Source organism: Prionailurus bengalensis, chromosome A1 (assembly GCF_016509475.1).
Source record: "Prionailurus bengalensis isolate Pbe53 chromosome A1, Fcat_Pben_1.1_paternal_pri, whole genome shotgun sequence".
Classification (NCBI taxonomy): domain Eukaryota; kingdom Metazoa; phylum Chordata; class Mammalia; order Carnivora; family Felidae; genus Prionailurus; species Prionailurus bengalensis.
The window spans coordinates 7,623,710-7,640,329 of record NC_057343.1 but is presented as its reverse complement, the minus strand read 5'-3'; the positions used below and the strand labels follow the sequence as shown (position 1 = coordinate 7,640,329).

Genomic DNA, 16,620 nt, shown 5'->3' with positions numbered 1-16,620 from the left:
AGCACTCTCTTAGCCCTGGCCTTGTGACGTGACCATCTGTGTTTGTGGTCCTCCCACACCTTACCAATAGACTGTAAATTCCCGAAGGACGGGAAAAATCTCTTCCGTGCTTGTGGTCCCAGACCCTGGCAGAGAGCCTGACACAAAATAGGCACTTCATAAATACAGTAAGACCCTGGGTTGGGAGTAACTGGTTCTGGGGGTGTTCTGCAAGACGAGCAAACGTTTCTAAGAAATTTTGACTCGATAAACGAGCGAGGTCTTGCGACAGGCGGCGTACCGGACGCCGAATGTCACGTGATCACAACTGAGCCAATGGTCCTGGGAATGCGCTGTGACGTACAAGTGCGTTGGGGTCCAAGCACGTTTCCGGAATGAATTGTGCTCCAAAACGAAGGTTTTACCGGCCTTGTTCTGAGCACCAACTGGCAGGGTGATGGGCGATGACAGAGAGAAGGGACAAGCAGTTCGATGCACTGAAAGTGGGTGGGTTGTCGAGGAAGTGACAGTAACCGTGCTTCAGGAGTCTCATATCAGGCGGCAGCCTCCAGCCATACTGAAAATGCCAGGACATGGGTGATTCTCCTACCCAACTCATGAGGAAGCGCTTCAAAGAAAAAAAAAAACCCTGGTGAATTCTGCTGGCTGGATTGCTTTATTCGCGCCTGCGATTCTTTTATGTTGAACGTGTCACTCACTGAGAGAGCTGTTGCGACTGAGTAAAGGGTGTCCCGATTCTGTCGGCAGATCCCTCCCGTGGTACATGCTTGGTTGGGCTGGGGGAGCCCTTCAGTCTCTTGAAATTGTCTGTAAAATCTGGAGGTTTTTATACATTTCTTTGGGAGGAAAGTCAAGTATTTACATCTAATTCTTTCAAAAAAAATGTTTTTTCGATGTGTATTTAGTTTTGAGAAAGCTTGAGTGGGGGGGGGGCAGAGAGAAAGAGGAAGACTGAGGCTCTGAAGCTGTCAGCACAGAGCCCAATGTGGGGCTCGAACTCACGAACTGTGAGATCATGACCTCGGCTGGTTGGACGCTCAACCAACTGAGCCCCCCAGTCACCCCACCGTCTAACCCTTAAAGGGATCTTGACTGTAGAAGTGGATGAGCTCAGGCTTATGACTGGGGATAAGACGCCTGCATTTCTGGGACTGTCCAATCTGACCCGCAGCATAGCCACAGCTGAGTGTTCTTACGTTATACTGATGAATAAAATGTTATTGTATCTTCTCAGGGTGTTTCCATACGAACCTCATCTAACTTAGAAATGCCTTTTTTTCTTTTTTTACAGAAAAAGGATTTATAAACGCTTCCAAATCAAGTGAAGATTATGAGATTGACCAGTATGAAGAGTTTTGCTTTTCTGTCAGGTTTAAAGCATACCCACAAATCAGGTGTACGTGGACCTTCTCTCAAAAATCATTTCCTTGTGAGCAGAGCGGCCTTGATGATGGGTACAGGTGAGCCAACAAAGAGCTCGGGGGCTCGCCAGGCTTAACGCAAGCCTCCTTGTTGCCTTCCAGAAGAGCACGTTCGTATTATGAGTTTGTATATTATTGGGTTGGCGTTGAAGTGGAGGAAGAAAACAAAGCAGAGATTAGGACACCGTAATAGTCTGATAATCAGTTCAAATAGTATAACCTGCCACACACACACACACACACACACACACACAAAACCAGAAAGAATCCCATTAGTTTGAGTATGGTTCCATGGCGTCTTCTGAGTCACTAGATTGTTACTTCCCATTTGAGAGTATTGTGCTATATAGTATACTAAATCTCCCTCGGTAGATATGCAGCTGATTGAGGAAGTAAAACCCCTTAAAAACAGCAAAACATTGCCTATAAGTGCATTGATTTAGCTTTTCAAAAAATAAGTGCAGAAATAGCCTACGGATAAAAAATTCCAATTTCCTGGGGATTTGTACAACTCTATTCAAGATTGTCTTATGGGAGAAACTCTCCATTCCCTCTTTGGAAAACAGAAAACGCCTTTTTTTTTTTTTTTTCTTGTAGTTTCTGTAGCTGCGACACCTCCTAGCTCTTAAATGTAGTCCCGTGTAGCATGATTTCCTGCCAGACTCCGAGTTCCTGAAAGGTATCTGTCATCTCTCAAGCAAGCCAGTGGTTTAGAGTAAATTGTTTCTCAGCATGGGGTCCATAACCACTTCTGTAGAAAACATCTGGGCAAATGCTAAAAATGCGGATTCCTGGCTCCCATTCCAGACATGCTGACCAGTTGGGGCAAAATGCCCAGATTCTATATTTTCAGTCACCTCCGGTGATGCGTATCACAGGCCTAGCTCTGTGTCGTGCCTCACGCCGGCTACCAGCCACACGTGACTCTCGAGTTCTTGAAATGGGCTGGTTCGGACGGAAACAGGCCATAACCGTAAAATACACACTAGACTTTGAAGACTTCGTGTGAAAAAGACACTGAAAAAAAATCTCATTTTTTAATATTGATTATAGGGGGAAGTTACAGTATTTTGGATACATGGAGTTACAGACAACCAGTGATTCCTCTTCACTTATTTTCACTTTTTATCTAGCTCACCGGAAATTTTAAAATGACGCCTGTGGCTTGCATTATGTTTCTATCGGATAGCGTTGGTCCGGGCGAAGAGCTTAGAGTTGTTTTCCCCTCGGTTCTCCTCTATTTCACAAGTAATGTGTTATTCTTCATACCCCAGAATGATCTTTGTGATCCAAGGGTTACAGCTGATCCTTGTTGGCATGTTTAAAAAGAGCTGTCGCGCTGAGTTTGCATGACAAACCCCTTACTGTTCAAAGCACTCAATTTGCAATTAAGAACGCAGCCTTTGACCTGTGAGCGGACTGATACCCACTTACTTCTCCGACTCCGGGTTTCTCAAAAGCAGCCCTGTCGACTTGGGCTGGATAATTCTTTGTCCTGGGGGCTGTCTGTGCCTTGTAGATGTTCAGCAGCATCCCTGGCCTCCACCCGCCGGATGTCAGTAGCACCGTCACCCCCCCATGGCGACAGCCAAACATAGCTCCCTCCAGACATTGCCAAATGCCCCTGGTTTGGAAAAACTGCCCGTGGTTGAGAACCACTGCCTCAGAGGGATCACCCTGTTGTCATAAGCTCTTGTCCTGAATTATCAGACTTGTGGGTAGAAGGCCAGGGAGTTAGCCCTGTCTTCCCAGTTGAATGGACCACCACAGGCCCGTGCTCAGAAGGGTACCAGTGGGGTCCGCATCCCTTCCCTTCTTTGCATTGTGACTCGGGGTCAGAGAAACTCGCAGCACTATGGGATTCTCTTTTGACCCTGATTCAAAGAGCGAGGGGATCAACTCCACTTAATTCAAATATGCCTTAGATATCTTCTTGACGGACTTGATGGTGTGAGGGTCTACAAGAACGAATACGGTGATGTCTCTTTCTCTCTGCCCCGCCCCCCAAATTTAGAGGGGGCACATTCAAAGGCAAGAGGCACCTGGGAGATCAGTGTTCCTGTGCTGCTGGCCTTCTGGCACAACCTCTTGGGATTTTACAGAGTCACCGATGAGAGGACCGTGTCTCTGATACAGGGGCCACAGGCCAGTCGAGTGGCAGAGTTCGTGCCGTTTCATTCCGTGGCCACAGTCTGCACCCCTGACCCCAAGAGGTGACTTTGCACAGGTAGCCAAATGAATAGATCGGGACAGATCCTGATTCTTAGGGTGTTCTTCATTTCTCTATCTTGCTGCAACGTGTGTTTCATAAACGAACGACTTCGTCATCACCCCTGGGAGTGGCAATGCACAGCCTGGGGCCAGAACAGTCAATGGCCGCCTCTGTGCCCTGCGAGCACCACACCCACGGCACTCACCACAACACCCACCACTCAGTGTTTATCTTATTCAAAAAGTTCTTGCAGAGCTACAGCGTTTGCTGGTGATAAGGACGCGCCTGATATCACGCCTCACCACTGTGCGTGCGTCACTTAACACACGGCACAAAGGGAAAATGGAGCCTCCTCCCTCCTGAAAAAGATGCTCAACATCCTGAGCGACACCACCAACAACTGAAAAATCTGAACACAGCTTCAAGTGCCCTAGGTGTCTTTTGCTCGCCCCACGAGGCCCTGGGTTGAGATAGCAGGTGGCGGACTCCATGATGATCCGAGTCCTTTCCAACTTTTTATTATAAAACGTTCCGAGTTTACTAAGACGCCGAGCGACTAGTGCAGTGAAGCATCCTTTCCCTTAACAGTTTACCCAGACTGCAATCTGTTTGTGAGGCATAGCACTGTAATCCTATTGCAACCGATGACTTTATGAACAGAGCGACACGAGTTTTTTGGTTTTTTTTTTCAGACGTAACCGAAAGGCCCGTGTAATAACGCTCCTCGCGGGAGGGCTTTGGTGTGGTCAAAGTGTACATGCCAGAAGTCTGTCAGCTTCCCTACCTTCACGGCTTCGTTTCTCCTATTTACTTCCTCAAATATCACACCCAAAGTGTGAGGGTGCACATAATAAAATGTGTTTACGTCTTATTAACTTATCATTTTCTAACAGCCCTGGTATCTTGATCTTGAGAAGAGGTCCTAGGATAGTCGATCTCTTGGCTTGCATAATTTCCTCTCTATCAACTTCCTTAATAAACACCGAATCTACCTTAGCTTTTTCCCAGTTTCATGGTTAAAAAAAAAAAAAAAACACAGAACTTAAGATGTTATACTTATTGAGTGGTGCCTTCTGGAAGACTCTCCTTGGCTTGCCCAATCCCCGAGTCTTGCTTTGTCCTGGAGCATTTAATCTTCCAGTTCCGGGAGCCTTGAGTTCTGCACGCACCAGGCATTCACCGAGCACTTACGGAAAACAGCAGTGTGGTAGTCGTGTGGGTTCTGGGTGGTGAGTTGCCCTCCCCCTCAAGAACAGACTAACAGTGGGGCGCCTGGGTGGCTCAGTCAGTTAAGCGTCCGACTTCAGCTCAGGTCACGATCTCGCGGTCCGTGAGTTCGAGCCCCGCGTCGGGCTCTGGGCTGATGGCTCAGAGACTGGAGCCTGCTTCCGATTCTGTGTCTCCCTCTCTCTCTGCCCCTCCCCCGTTCATGCTCTGTCTCTCTCTGTCTCAAAAATAAAAATAAAACATTAAAAAAGTTAAAAAAAAAAAAAAGAACAGACTAACAGAAAAGCGGGCTCTCGAATCAATAAATGATATATAATTGCAGAAGTATATTGAGCCTCTTGGGGAGGATTTTTTTTCCCCGGAAGGAAATGAGCCTTGAGCATCCACAGAAAGGAGGGAAAAGACGTGTGGGTTCAGTGAACTACCAAGAGCCTCAGCAAACCCTGCCCCCTTCCCTGCTGCCGAGTGTGAAAGAAACTTCTTTAAGCTCCTACCACATGCCAGGCAGTGTGCACATCCTTTATGTGGATTGTCTCGTTTAATTCCCATAATCCCATTGTATGAAAGACAGACGAGGTGGTTACTTGTCCACAGAGGGCAAACTCAATACCCTTCCTTTACTCCTGTTTTCTGAAATTGCCTGAAAATTAAATTGGGGCGCCTGGGTGGCTCAGTCGGTTAAGCGTCCGACTTCGGCTCAAGTCATGATCTCACAGTTCCATGAGTTCGAGCCCCGCGTCAGGCTCTGTGCTGACAGCTCGGAGCCTGGAGCCTGCTTTGGATTCTGTGTCTCCTTCTCTCTCTGCCCCTCCCCCACTTGTGCTCTGTCTCTCTCTCTCTCTCAAAAAAAAAAAAGGGGCGCCTGGGTGGCTCAGTCGGTTGAGCGTCCGACTTCGGCTCGGGTCACGATCTCACGGTCTGTGGGTTCGAGCCCCACGTCGGGCTCTGGGCTGATGGCTCAGAGCCTGGAACCTGCTTCCGATTCTGTGTCTCCCTCTCTCTCTGCCCCTCCCCCGTTCATGCTCTGTCTCTCTCTGTCTCAAAAATAAATAAACGTTAAAAAAATTAAAAAAAAAAAAATTAATAAATAAATGTAAAAAAGAATTTTTTTAAATAGAAATAACACCAATAGTTCTACCTCCAGAGATTACATTTCAGACTCTTTTTAATTGACCTCTTCTCAAGATCAAGATAGCAGGACTGCTAGAAACAGGTTTTTGTATACATATGGCATTAACTGTGCCATTTGTAACCTGATTTTTTATTTATATCATGGGCATCTTTCTATGGTCCTAAGTATGTCTTCCATTATTTATATTATTTCAATGGCCGCATAGGATTCCACTTTTTAGGCAATTTTATTTTAACTGACTCCTGTTGATGGGCATAACTTTAGTGGGGTTTTTTGTTGTTGTTGTTCTTTCCATAGTTTTAAATTTGTTTTAATGTGATTTTTCTCACAGTATATGCCACAGTAAAGTTTCTAAATTTCTTTTTTTATTCAAAATGATTACTGGACTTCATGAGCCTCATAGTAATGAAAATCTAATGCATATATTGTGTTCACTATGGGCTAGGCACTATTACAGATGTTTGATACAAAACTACTTAAAAATTTAATAGAGCATTCCCCTCCCACAACCCTACGAGGTAGATACTGGTACTGTCCTTTTTTTTTTTTTTTTTTTTAATGTTTATTTATTTTTGAGAGAGAGAGAGCGCGCGAGCGGGGGAAGGCAGAGAGAGAGGGAGACACGGAATCCAAAGCAGACTCCAGGCTCTGAGCCATCAGCACAGAGCCCGATGCGGGACTCGAATCCCTGAACCGAGAGATCGTAACCTGAGCTGAAGTCGGACGCTTAACCGACTGAGCCCCCCAGGCGCCCCAGATACTACTACTGTCTTCATTTTACTGATGAGGAAACTGAGGTACAGAGAGGTTAAGTGACTTGCCCAATGACACACCACGGGGCCATGGCAGAGTTGGGGTCCCAGCAAAAACAGTTGGCTTCAAAGCCTTTGTTTTTAACCGTATCACTAGTTATGATGCGGACACCAACTCATTTCCAAAGCGTAAGATTCTCAAACCCAATGTGTAAGAAAACAAAAATACAAGCATTCTCTTTGGTTACTTAGAAATAAATGTATCCCTCCTTATGAGATGTGCCATACTTTGCTATTTAGCTTTTAATGGTGATATTCCCCCAGGCCTTGCCGACTCCCTTGAAATAAAATAAAAGCGAGCATGATATTATGTAGAGAGTAGTATAAAATCATCAGCACCTTTCTCCCTAACCCTCCTGACTGTCTTTAACGTGGAACGAAAGTTTGAACAGATCAGATTTCAACACCAGCCTGGCCGCATTCCCCCCAGCCCCGCTTTCAGAAGCTCTCAGGTTCCCCAACACATGCTTTATTATTCTCTGCATGCTGATTTGACTTTGGTAATCCTTTGCCCTTTGAAAAAGCATTCTTTAGAGCAAATCACTCCCTGAGCCACTAGAAGAAACTGCCCTTCCTCAGCCTCGCTCCTCTAGGCACTGAACGAAAAATAAAAATGACCTGCATTTTGATTGTAGAGAGGAGAAAACCGTTTTCGTGGTTGTAGTGAGAAAACCTCTTCGTCACCAAGATATTATCTCACCGTAAACTCCAGTTTCCAGGTCTGCGATCACATGCCAGCTGGCCATCTTTAGAAAAACCCTAGGGAAAGAGGAAGCTCTGAGTGTCCAGGTTACCTCATTGGTTAGTCCCCTTGGAATTCCCAGAGGAGTTCAGTGACACGGTTGTTGCTATCGCTAGGGTTTAACTGTCATAACAGGAGGACAAGCTGTTTCCAACAACCTGGATATTTGCTGTTGTGTTCAGGCTACTTATGTGACCACTTTCCTACCTGGAAGAGGACATTTCAGATGCTCTCATCTACCCTATGGCAAGTCGTAGTCTATGAAGATAGCACAAAAGACTTAGGAAGGGAAAAGTTTACAAAGCATTTTGCTTTGGTCTGCATGAGAATCACTAACTGTATCGGTAACTTCTTCTTGTACCAAATTGATTGGTGCTTTTGGCATGGCGCCTGGCTAGCCACACCGGCTTCTTTTTTATCTCCTTTCTTCTTCCTTTTCAGGGTCTTTGGCTATTGTCTGGTGGGAATTATGTGTTCTCTCTCTCTCTCTCTCTCTCTCTCTTTCTGTCTCTCTCTCTATTTATATATATAATGAAAATTTTAAAAATCTTTATTTATTTATTTTTGAGAGAGAGAGCGTGAGAGAGCAAACTAGGGGCTGAGAGAGAGAGGGAGGGAGAGGATCCCAAGCATGCTCTGCCATCAACATAACGCCTAAGGCAGGGTTTGAACTCACAAACCATGAGATCGCGGCCTGAGCCAAAGTCAGACACTCAACCGAGAGCCACCCCGGCGCCCCCCACGTGCTCCCTTTAAGAAGCCCACATCTTTCCCTTCTTGGACCACTTAAACTCTGCCTTCCTAAAAGTCTAGAAATCACAGGTAGCTCTATTTACTTTCCTCCCTAGTGTTATAATTTGGCGTTTCCCGATCCTTCCGTCACTTCTGTCTCACCAGCCATGTCCTCCTTGTTGCCCAGAAGTAGGTCAGGATACGAAATTCCCCCTTTCTAGTTCAGCCTTCCTGTTAGCAAGGCAAATAAACAACTTGTCAAATGCTCACTTTGATGGGTCAGAGCAATAAATTCCCTCATCGCTACACAAGGTCAGAATGACCCTCTAGCTTTGGAGATCAAGGCACAGAACACCGGCGTCAGATAAACATGGGCTCAGGAGCTGCTTTACCAGTTAGTGTGTGTTGAATGTTGGGGGTCAACGGGGGTTCTGTTCCCTCCTTCATCTTCCATTTCCAGCACAGCACCTGCTCGTTTTTTTTTTCCTGGTGCCTCTCGGGTTTCCTTTTCCCTCTCCTGTCCCATTTTCCCTACTCAGACAGCCCTTGCTGTTTCGTGCTCTGAATTCTCAAATCTGAACTTTTACTTCTCCTCTCACAGGACTTCCCACACTATACTGGAACCACTCATCACCGTCACCAGCAACGTGAAAATTCTGTGAGAACAGAAACTTACCTTTTCTACCTCACTGGTGTGCCCCTGATTCCTCCAATAAGTGGACTCTACCACTGATGGTAGAACAAGTGAATGAATGAATGAATGAATGAATGTATGAATGAGTTGCTACAGCTGCCTCCGGGCTTCTTTCCAGTAACCTTTTCCTACCACCTAAACTACGATCCCGTTCATCACGTTCCATTCCTGCTCAGGAATCTACAGCATCTTCCCTATTTCCCCGTGAATCTAAATAATGAGGCTTGGGGTGCCTGGGTGGCTCAGTTGGTTAAATACTCAACTCTTGATTTGAGCTCAGGTCATGATCTCATGGTCTGTGAGTTTGAGCCCCGCATCGGGCTCTGCGCTGACAGCATGGAGCCTGCTTGGGCTTCTCCGTCTCCCTCCCTTTCTCTCTCTCTCTCTCTCTCTCTCTCTCTCTCTCTCTCTCTGCCCTTCCCCTGCTTGCAAGCACATGTACTCTCTCAAATAAATAAATAGTCCCACCCCTTACCCATTCAGCCTTTTCTACTACATCTCCCCTTGTGCTCCTGCTCCGGTCAAGAGGCTTTGCCCATTCCTCTCCATTGTGGCCATACGCAATGAGTCCCCATCTCCTGTCTTAAGGAAAGCTGTTGCCTCCACCTGGGATGCTTTTCTTCTGCCTTCTCATTAAAACAAACTCATCCACAAAGATCTAGCTCAAGTCCTGCCTGCTTCTGTGCAGACCTCTGAACTTTTCTCATCTGTACTGGCCTCTGCCTTCTCTAATCTTCTGTTGGCCTGTAGTTGAATGATTTAGCTATTCTGCCAATGGAAGTGTTGTCCACCCACCTGGATGATGATGTCTTTGGGAACAGGGACCATATTTTACAGGTCTTTGCATCCTACATAGCTGCTAGTTTAAGTCTGATTTCCACACCCTGTGTTCTGTTAACACTTCTATCCTGTCAGTATGTGGTCTTTTCCCCCTTTGTTTTCTTTAAGTTGGCTATATAGAGAGAGAGGTAGCCTAATTAAATAGCTTCTGAACAATCCTTAGATTATCTTATTCTGTTTTAAGGGATTTGTTTTCTATCTCTACAATGCACGAAGGCGTATTCAACAGCTCCTTGATCCCCTATCTCGCCTACCCTGTCCAACATTGAGCACCCCCATGTACCTGGTAGGCATGTTGGATAATCACCAACATCAAGCTTTCCATGTCTAAGTGTAATTGAGTGGCTGATGAGCAATCCGCAGAGATGCTTGAGCCACCAAAAGATTTTTGTACAAACTCAGTGGATTTGAGCCTGTATCACTGTTAATCGCTATGTGAGTCAACGGTTGGTTATAGGTCCTGCCTTGGGCCAATGTCAGAGAGCCGTCCTTTCAGGAAGCAGGGGGATTATGGTCTCCTCTGCCTATAGAGGTTCTTCCATATTTCTGGGAAGTCAGACTAGTCCAGAATGTATAGAAGAGTGGGGGCAGGAACCTTCTTGTCTCTCTTAGGAACCCCAGCCCAGACGAGGGCTTCTCAGCCCTTAACGTGCATATGAATCACATGGAGATCATCTTAAAATGCAGACTCTCAGTAGGCTTGGGGTGGGACTTAAAATTTTGTATTTCAGACAAGCTCCTAGATAATACCAATGCTGATGTTGCTTGGCTGTGGACCACACCACACTTAGATTAACAAGGGCCTGGCATACAGACACCTGTCCACGGGACTTCAGGGAGTGAGAGTCTCGAGAAAGACTTCCATGCATGCTGACATTCATTTCAGCATCTCCTGTAAGAATCTGGCTAAGTGTATCTTTAATTCTTTTTCAAACAGCATATCTAAGTTTTGCAACCATAAACACCAGCCAGGAGAATACATATTTCATGCAGAAAACGATGATGCCGAATTCACAAAAATGTTCACGCTGAACATAAGAAGTAAGTTAAATTGTCAAGAAATTTCACTTTAATCTTATCACTGCTTACTTGTGTATTAACTATGACCAGAAAGAGCTAAGTAAAGGCTTAGAAGGGATGCCATAAGCTATTTTTATATACTGGAGTATGTTGAAATTTTATTTCAAATCTACTGGCTTTGTTGACAGATAGATAGATAGATAATTGTTCTGTGTTCATCTTTGAGGCTAAGATACCTTCTCCCATGTCCTCTCTGAATGTGCTTTCTTGTGGTCTCTTATTGACTTTGGTACTTTGAAAGGTCATGTGAAGGAACAGCTAAAAGTCCTATTACCTGACATTTATTTGTTTTAGTAATATTTGTTCCTTTGGCCTATAAAAAGATGCGAGTACATTTCACTGGACTTTTTATAGATGTTTCTCTCCTGAAGCTAAGGATCGTTTTGATTCTTGGAGCTAGAGAGATGAGCACATCTCAGCCGTCTACAGGAGGGGCCTTACATGGGTGGTAGGGCTGTCTGTACAGAAAGTTCCACACAAGGGGCAAAAAAGGGAATAACCAGAGGTCTTGAGTCATCCTGCGTATGAGACGCCTTCCCAGAAGCACAAACTGCTTGGAGTAGATGGGCAACCTAGATGAAGCGAACGCTGAGGCCATTTCTGGGAAGTACCATACCACGTGAGCTGATTTTGCATGTTCTTCTCTACAGGGAAACCTCAGGTGGTAGTCGAGGGATCATCAGCAAGTCAGGCTTCTTGCTCCTCTGATGGGTACCCATTACCATCTTGGATCTGGAAGAAGTGTTCAGACAAGTCTCCCAAGTAATGAGGACATTGGTATCTCTTATGTTGGAAGAACATAAAACGCATACTCTCTCTGGCATACTGACTCTTGCTCATGAATACGATTTAAGAAGAAGTGATGCAGTATTTCAAATGCTTACCTTCCGAGTCAGCTATAATTCTAAATGGTCACAGATTGTCTCTGATAACTTATAACCAAGAAATCTCTTTTAAAGCTCACTAGACAAACCCGAACTTCCAATGTGACGCTAGGCCCCGCCTGTCTAACTTCCCTGCCATTTCTTTTCAGCTGCACAGAGGAAATCACAGAAGGAATTTGGAATAAAACGGCTAACAGAAAAGTGTTTGGGCAATGGATATCAAGCAGTACTCTTAACATGAGTGAGGCCGTCAAAGGATTCCTGGTGAAGTGCTGTGCATACAATTCCCTTGGCACGTCTTGTGAAACAATCCTTTTAAACTCATCAGGTACACAGCAGGTGCTCTTGTAAGGAACCACCTTCAGGAATTCCCCACTAGAAGTTAGTCCCTGTTGTTGGCTTTTATTTGGGGGAATTTTACAAAAGCGTACAGGTTCAGGTGTGACACAAGTCTTTTTTGAGTCCGGCAAGAATCCCCCACTGAACACAGGCTGGTTTGTAATTTAGGGGCAGAGGGACTTCTCCTTACGTTATTATGACTCATGAGTTACAGTGATGCAGGTAGAACCGTAAACCCCCAGGATAGGAAGTATCTACCAAAAGATCCAACTCTAGAGAAACCAATTTAGTGATTTGGGGTCTCTCCCATTTTCTCTTTTGATGAATCTCTTTATGTTCCTTTAGCCTGCTGTTTTATAATTTCTAGTTTGTTTTTTACAACCCTTCTAACCTAAGCAAGTCTGAAACCTGCCTGCCTACACATAGTGTAAAATCACCAGCATCCCAAAACTAACTTCCCATGCATACGATACCTTCGTACAGAAAACACAAACTTCTTTTTTATTTTATTTTATTTTATTTTATTTTATTTTATTTTTTATTCTTCAAAAACATTTTTTTAAACACTTATTTATTTTTGAGAGACAGAGCAAGACAGAGCACGAGTATAGGGGGGTGGTGGGCAGGGGTGGGGGGGGGGGTTGTGGTGGGGCACAGAATCCAAAGCAGGCTCCGGGCTCTGAGCTGTCAGCACAAAGCCCGATGCCGGGCTCGAACTCACAGACCGCGAGATCATGACCTGGGCTGAAGTCAGACGCCTAACCGACTGAGCCACCCAGGCGCCCTTATTTTATTTTATTCTTAAAGTTTATTCATTTATTTTGAGAGAGAAAGAGGGAGAATGCGTGATGGGGGGAAGGGGCAGAGAGAGAGGGAGAGAGAATCCCAAGCAGGCTCTGCACTGTCAGCACCGAGCCCGACATGGCGCTCAGTCTCGCTAACTGTGCGATCGATCTGAGCCGAAACCAAGAGTCAGATACTTAACCAATGGAGCCACCCAGGTGCCCCCTAACTTCTTTCTTTTAATGTCTGACCTGAATATCCTGTGGGTTTAAATAGATGTCGTTGGTATAACCCTAGTACGTGATCTTTAAGAATGGGATTGAAATCATTCAAAATTTTCTAGGAAGGGAACTTGTCCTTTACAGGAACATTGCCCGATTTTCCGTGGGGGAGGCGAGTATTTGTCAGGTGCTAGTAAGGACTGCAAAGGATGGCTTCTCAAACAGGATGTGCGAGACTCCAGTGAGCTTCCACTCTATCCAGTTCACTGCTCAGTGATTCTCTTTCCTTTCAGTGCCCTTCGCTTTCATCCAAGACAACATCTTGTTCTATGCGACCCTTGGGCTTTGTCTTCCCTTCATCGCTGTTCTAACCATGCTCATCTGTCACAAGTACAAAAAGGTAAACGCGAAGGTAAAAATCCAGCCCTGTTTCCTATTTCTGAGAAACTGCCTGTTGCTAACGGACCCATTATTTTCATCTCTGAAGCAATTTAGGTACGAAAGCCAGCTGCAAATGGTGCAGGTGACCGGCTCTTTGGATAATGAGTACTTCTACGTTGACTTCAGAGAATATGAATACGATCTCAAGTGGGAGTTTCCAAGAGAAAACTTAGAATTTGGTGAGAATCGAATGGTCCAAATGTTTCCACAGCGTTTCCGTTCTGTCGGAAAGTCTCTAACGTGCCCTCGCCCACCATTATCTTGCAGGGAAGGTCCTGGGATCAGGTGCTTTTGGAAAAGTGATGAATGCGACAGCTTACGGAATTAGTAAAACGGGAGTCTCAATCCAGGTGGCAGTCAAAATGCTGAAAGGTACAGTAAGGTGGAACGGTGCCCACAAAGGTGCGCAAAAATGGGAGGCATCGTCTCCCGCCTCCTCTTCTCCTCGTCCGCAGCATTTTTACGGTTACCGCGTGCCACACTTTCAAGGCTAAGAGGGGACTGGGCTGGGGTTGGTGTCAACCACGTCGTGAGTCTAAAATCCAAGTCACGAATGCAAAAGTCCACCTCTTCTTCCTCTTCTGGCTTCGTTAGGTGTTTCCAGCTTCAGTATTAGGGGGTACTGTTATTACGGGCAGATGTTGTTTCTTACATTGTGACACGGACTCTGGGCAGAAGAACCAACTGAAGCCCTCTGTGTTCTCACTTCCCGCTTGTGGCTCCCCCGCCATCCCTCCCCCCAGCGTCCTTGGCTCAGCAAGAGCCCTCTGGTTGGCTTTTGCTGCCGCGATCAGCAACCTCCAACAAACGACGTCTCACGGGCCTCTTTCCTCCTCCCAGTCCGACTGCCTCCCAGTCCTTTGCTGGCTCCTCGTCTTCCACCAACTGTTGATGAAGGCTTGCCTCCTTCCTTTGCACCGTGCACGCTCACTACAGGCTACCTCAGTGTCCCCCCCCCGCCATGGCTCTAGTCTAGGTACCAAGGGTTCTCACAGTTGCTCTCCCTTCTGAGCCTCAGGTTATGTCCAAATGCCTGAGCACCTCAAAAGGTTCTCTAATTTGAACTGAACTCCTCCAACCGTGGCCCTCCATCAACGCTCCCGCTCAGTGATCGGTGCCGAGGGCCAACGACCGGCCGATGACTTCCCCACGGTTGGGCAAACCGGAAACCGAGGCCGCATCCTTGAAACCGGGTCCGTTCTAGCACCCCACAGGCTGCCCCTGCCTGGTATCCTGCCCCGTGTTCCTTGAACCCACCCTCTTCTCACCTCCCTACCACCCCGGACCAAACCTCTCTCTTCAGAATGGCTGCAGCGGCCCTCCAGGCAGGCCCTACGGGCTCCTTCTGGATTCTCCGTGTTGAGGCCCAAGTGCCGGTTATGGAATGCAAAGCAGACCGGTTTCCCCACTTAGCACTTCCCGGTCGGTGCTTCTTCGGGATTGCTCCCGAAGGAGTCTCCACAGCCCTGCAGCGTCTGGCTGCCCTCCTCCCCACCTCACCCTCCCCACCTCACTGCTCACTGGGAGGCTGCCTGCTTTCGGTTCCTCCAGAGCACCGTGCTCCCTCCCCATCCCAGGGCCTATGTGCAGGCTGATCCCTCTGCCCACCCTTCCCCTTTCACGTGGTTCTCTCCCACTCCTCCTTTAGATCTCAGCAGAAATATCACTTCCTCAGAGAAGCCTTCTCTCACACCACAGAGATCAAGTTCCTTGCTGTGAGTTGGCTCTCCGTAGGCCTTCTTCCTCATGCAATGTATCACAGTGAGGATGACATATTTGCTCAATTACTCCATTAATGTCTCATCTGCCACATTGGTCCGTAAGGCGCGTGAGGGCCAGGGTTGTATCTGTTCTGCTGTGTTTTCTTTTATTTGGATCTTTGCCCGTTCTGTTACTTCAGTGTGGAATGTTCTCCCTCCCTTCCCACTGTGAATTCGCCTGGTCATCTCGTATCTTACCTCAGGCATTCGGGGTCCCCTTCCACCCCCCTCCAAGGCTAGGTTAGGCGTCCCTCTTGGGTGACCCCACAGCCCCCTTCTATTCATTTGCCACTTCGCATTTACCACACTGGGTTGTAATTGTTTATTTACTCGTCTCCCTTTTTCAGGAGACTCTAACCTCCAAGAAGACAGGGCTGTGTCTTTTGGCTATCATTCCTTCCCCCATCGCTTGGCACATCGCCTCATACACAGCAGGCATTCAATAAATACTTGTTGAAGGGGTGAAGGAGTGAATGAATGGATAAGAATGAATGAAAGTCAGGTCACGGGGTATGAAAGTGCTCTGGCAAAGTTAAGCACACCATAAAAGATATTATTTTGGTCGTGACGGGCAAGCCATGGGGATTTGAAAGCTACAGATCCCTATAAAACATGAAGCAGAAGACACAAGGTACTAGGGGATCCCAGTGCTCACAGTGGAGAATCTCACTCCCACTCCCAGTGAGAGAACCCCGACAGCTCACTAAATCAAGATGGATGGCATCAGTGCTCTGGAAAAGCTACCATACAGGCTAGGATGTCTCCCAAGACAAAGCGATGACACCTGGAAATACCTAGTCAACTCTTCACTGAATGTAAAGAAAAGTTACCGCGTCTATAGGAAAGAAGGTGTTACCAGTGGAGTGGGTGCCTGGTGCCTGATACCTGGAGAGGGAAGTCCAAAGACCCTGCCCCTGCTTCTAGGGCTCCAGCACCCTCCCGGGCAAGGGTGCCCCAACCAACCTGGGCACATCAGTCTCATTGACGTGAGACCTGGGAGTTTATCAGTAACTACCCTTACGCTATGCTTCTAAGCAAGATTATGAGGATAATTTGCCGAGCTATCTAGACTTATCTCCAGGGGGGAGAATGCATTGTCCAATGGATGCATTCTAGCCTTTTCGGTAGCTCTCATGATCAGTTAATGAGTCTCTCGAGAACTTGGTTAGTGGGAACTGGTCTCTTTGACCTTCTCACCATTGGACCTGTTGACACATACGAGGTTTTAGACCTGAGGACCGTGAACTGGAGCCAGCCACCCTTGCCGACATTCCTGTCCGGTCTCTCCATGCCCAACAAA

General features: G+C 46.6%; 1 protein-coding gene across 1 annotated transcript in view; it reads left to right on the top strand.

The window, feature by feature from the left end:
• FLT3 (fms related receptor tyrosine kinase 3) overlaps positions 1–16,620 on the top strand; it is a 75,032-nt gene that overhangs the window by 39,935 nt on the left and 18,477 nt on the right. The window contains exons 9-15 of the mRNA XM_043575903.1: positions 1,292–1,460; positions 10,750–10,853; positions 11,543–11,654; positions 11,926–12,104; positions 13,413–13,519; positions 13,607–13,739; positions 13,828–13,932. Coding sequence (XP_043431838.1) covers positions 1,292–1,460; positions 10,750–10,853; positions 11,543–11,654; positions 11,926–12,104; positions 13,413–13,519; positions 13,607–13,739; positions 13,828–13,932 — 909 coding nt within the window. The remainder of the gene's footprint in view (positions 1–1,291; positions 1,461–10,749; positions 10,854–11,542; positions 11,655–11,925; positions 12,105–13,412; positions 13,520–13,606; positions 13,740–13,827; positions 13,933–16,620) is intronic.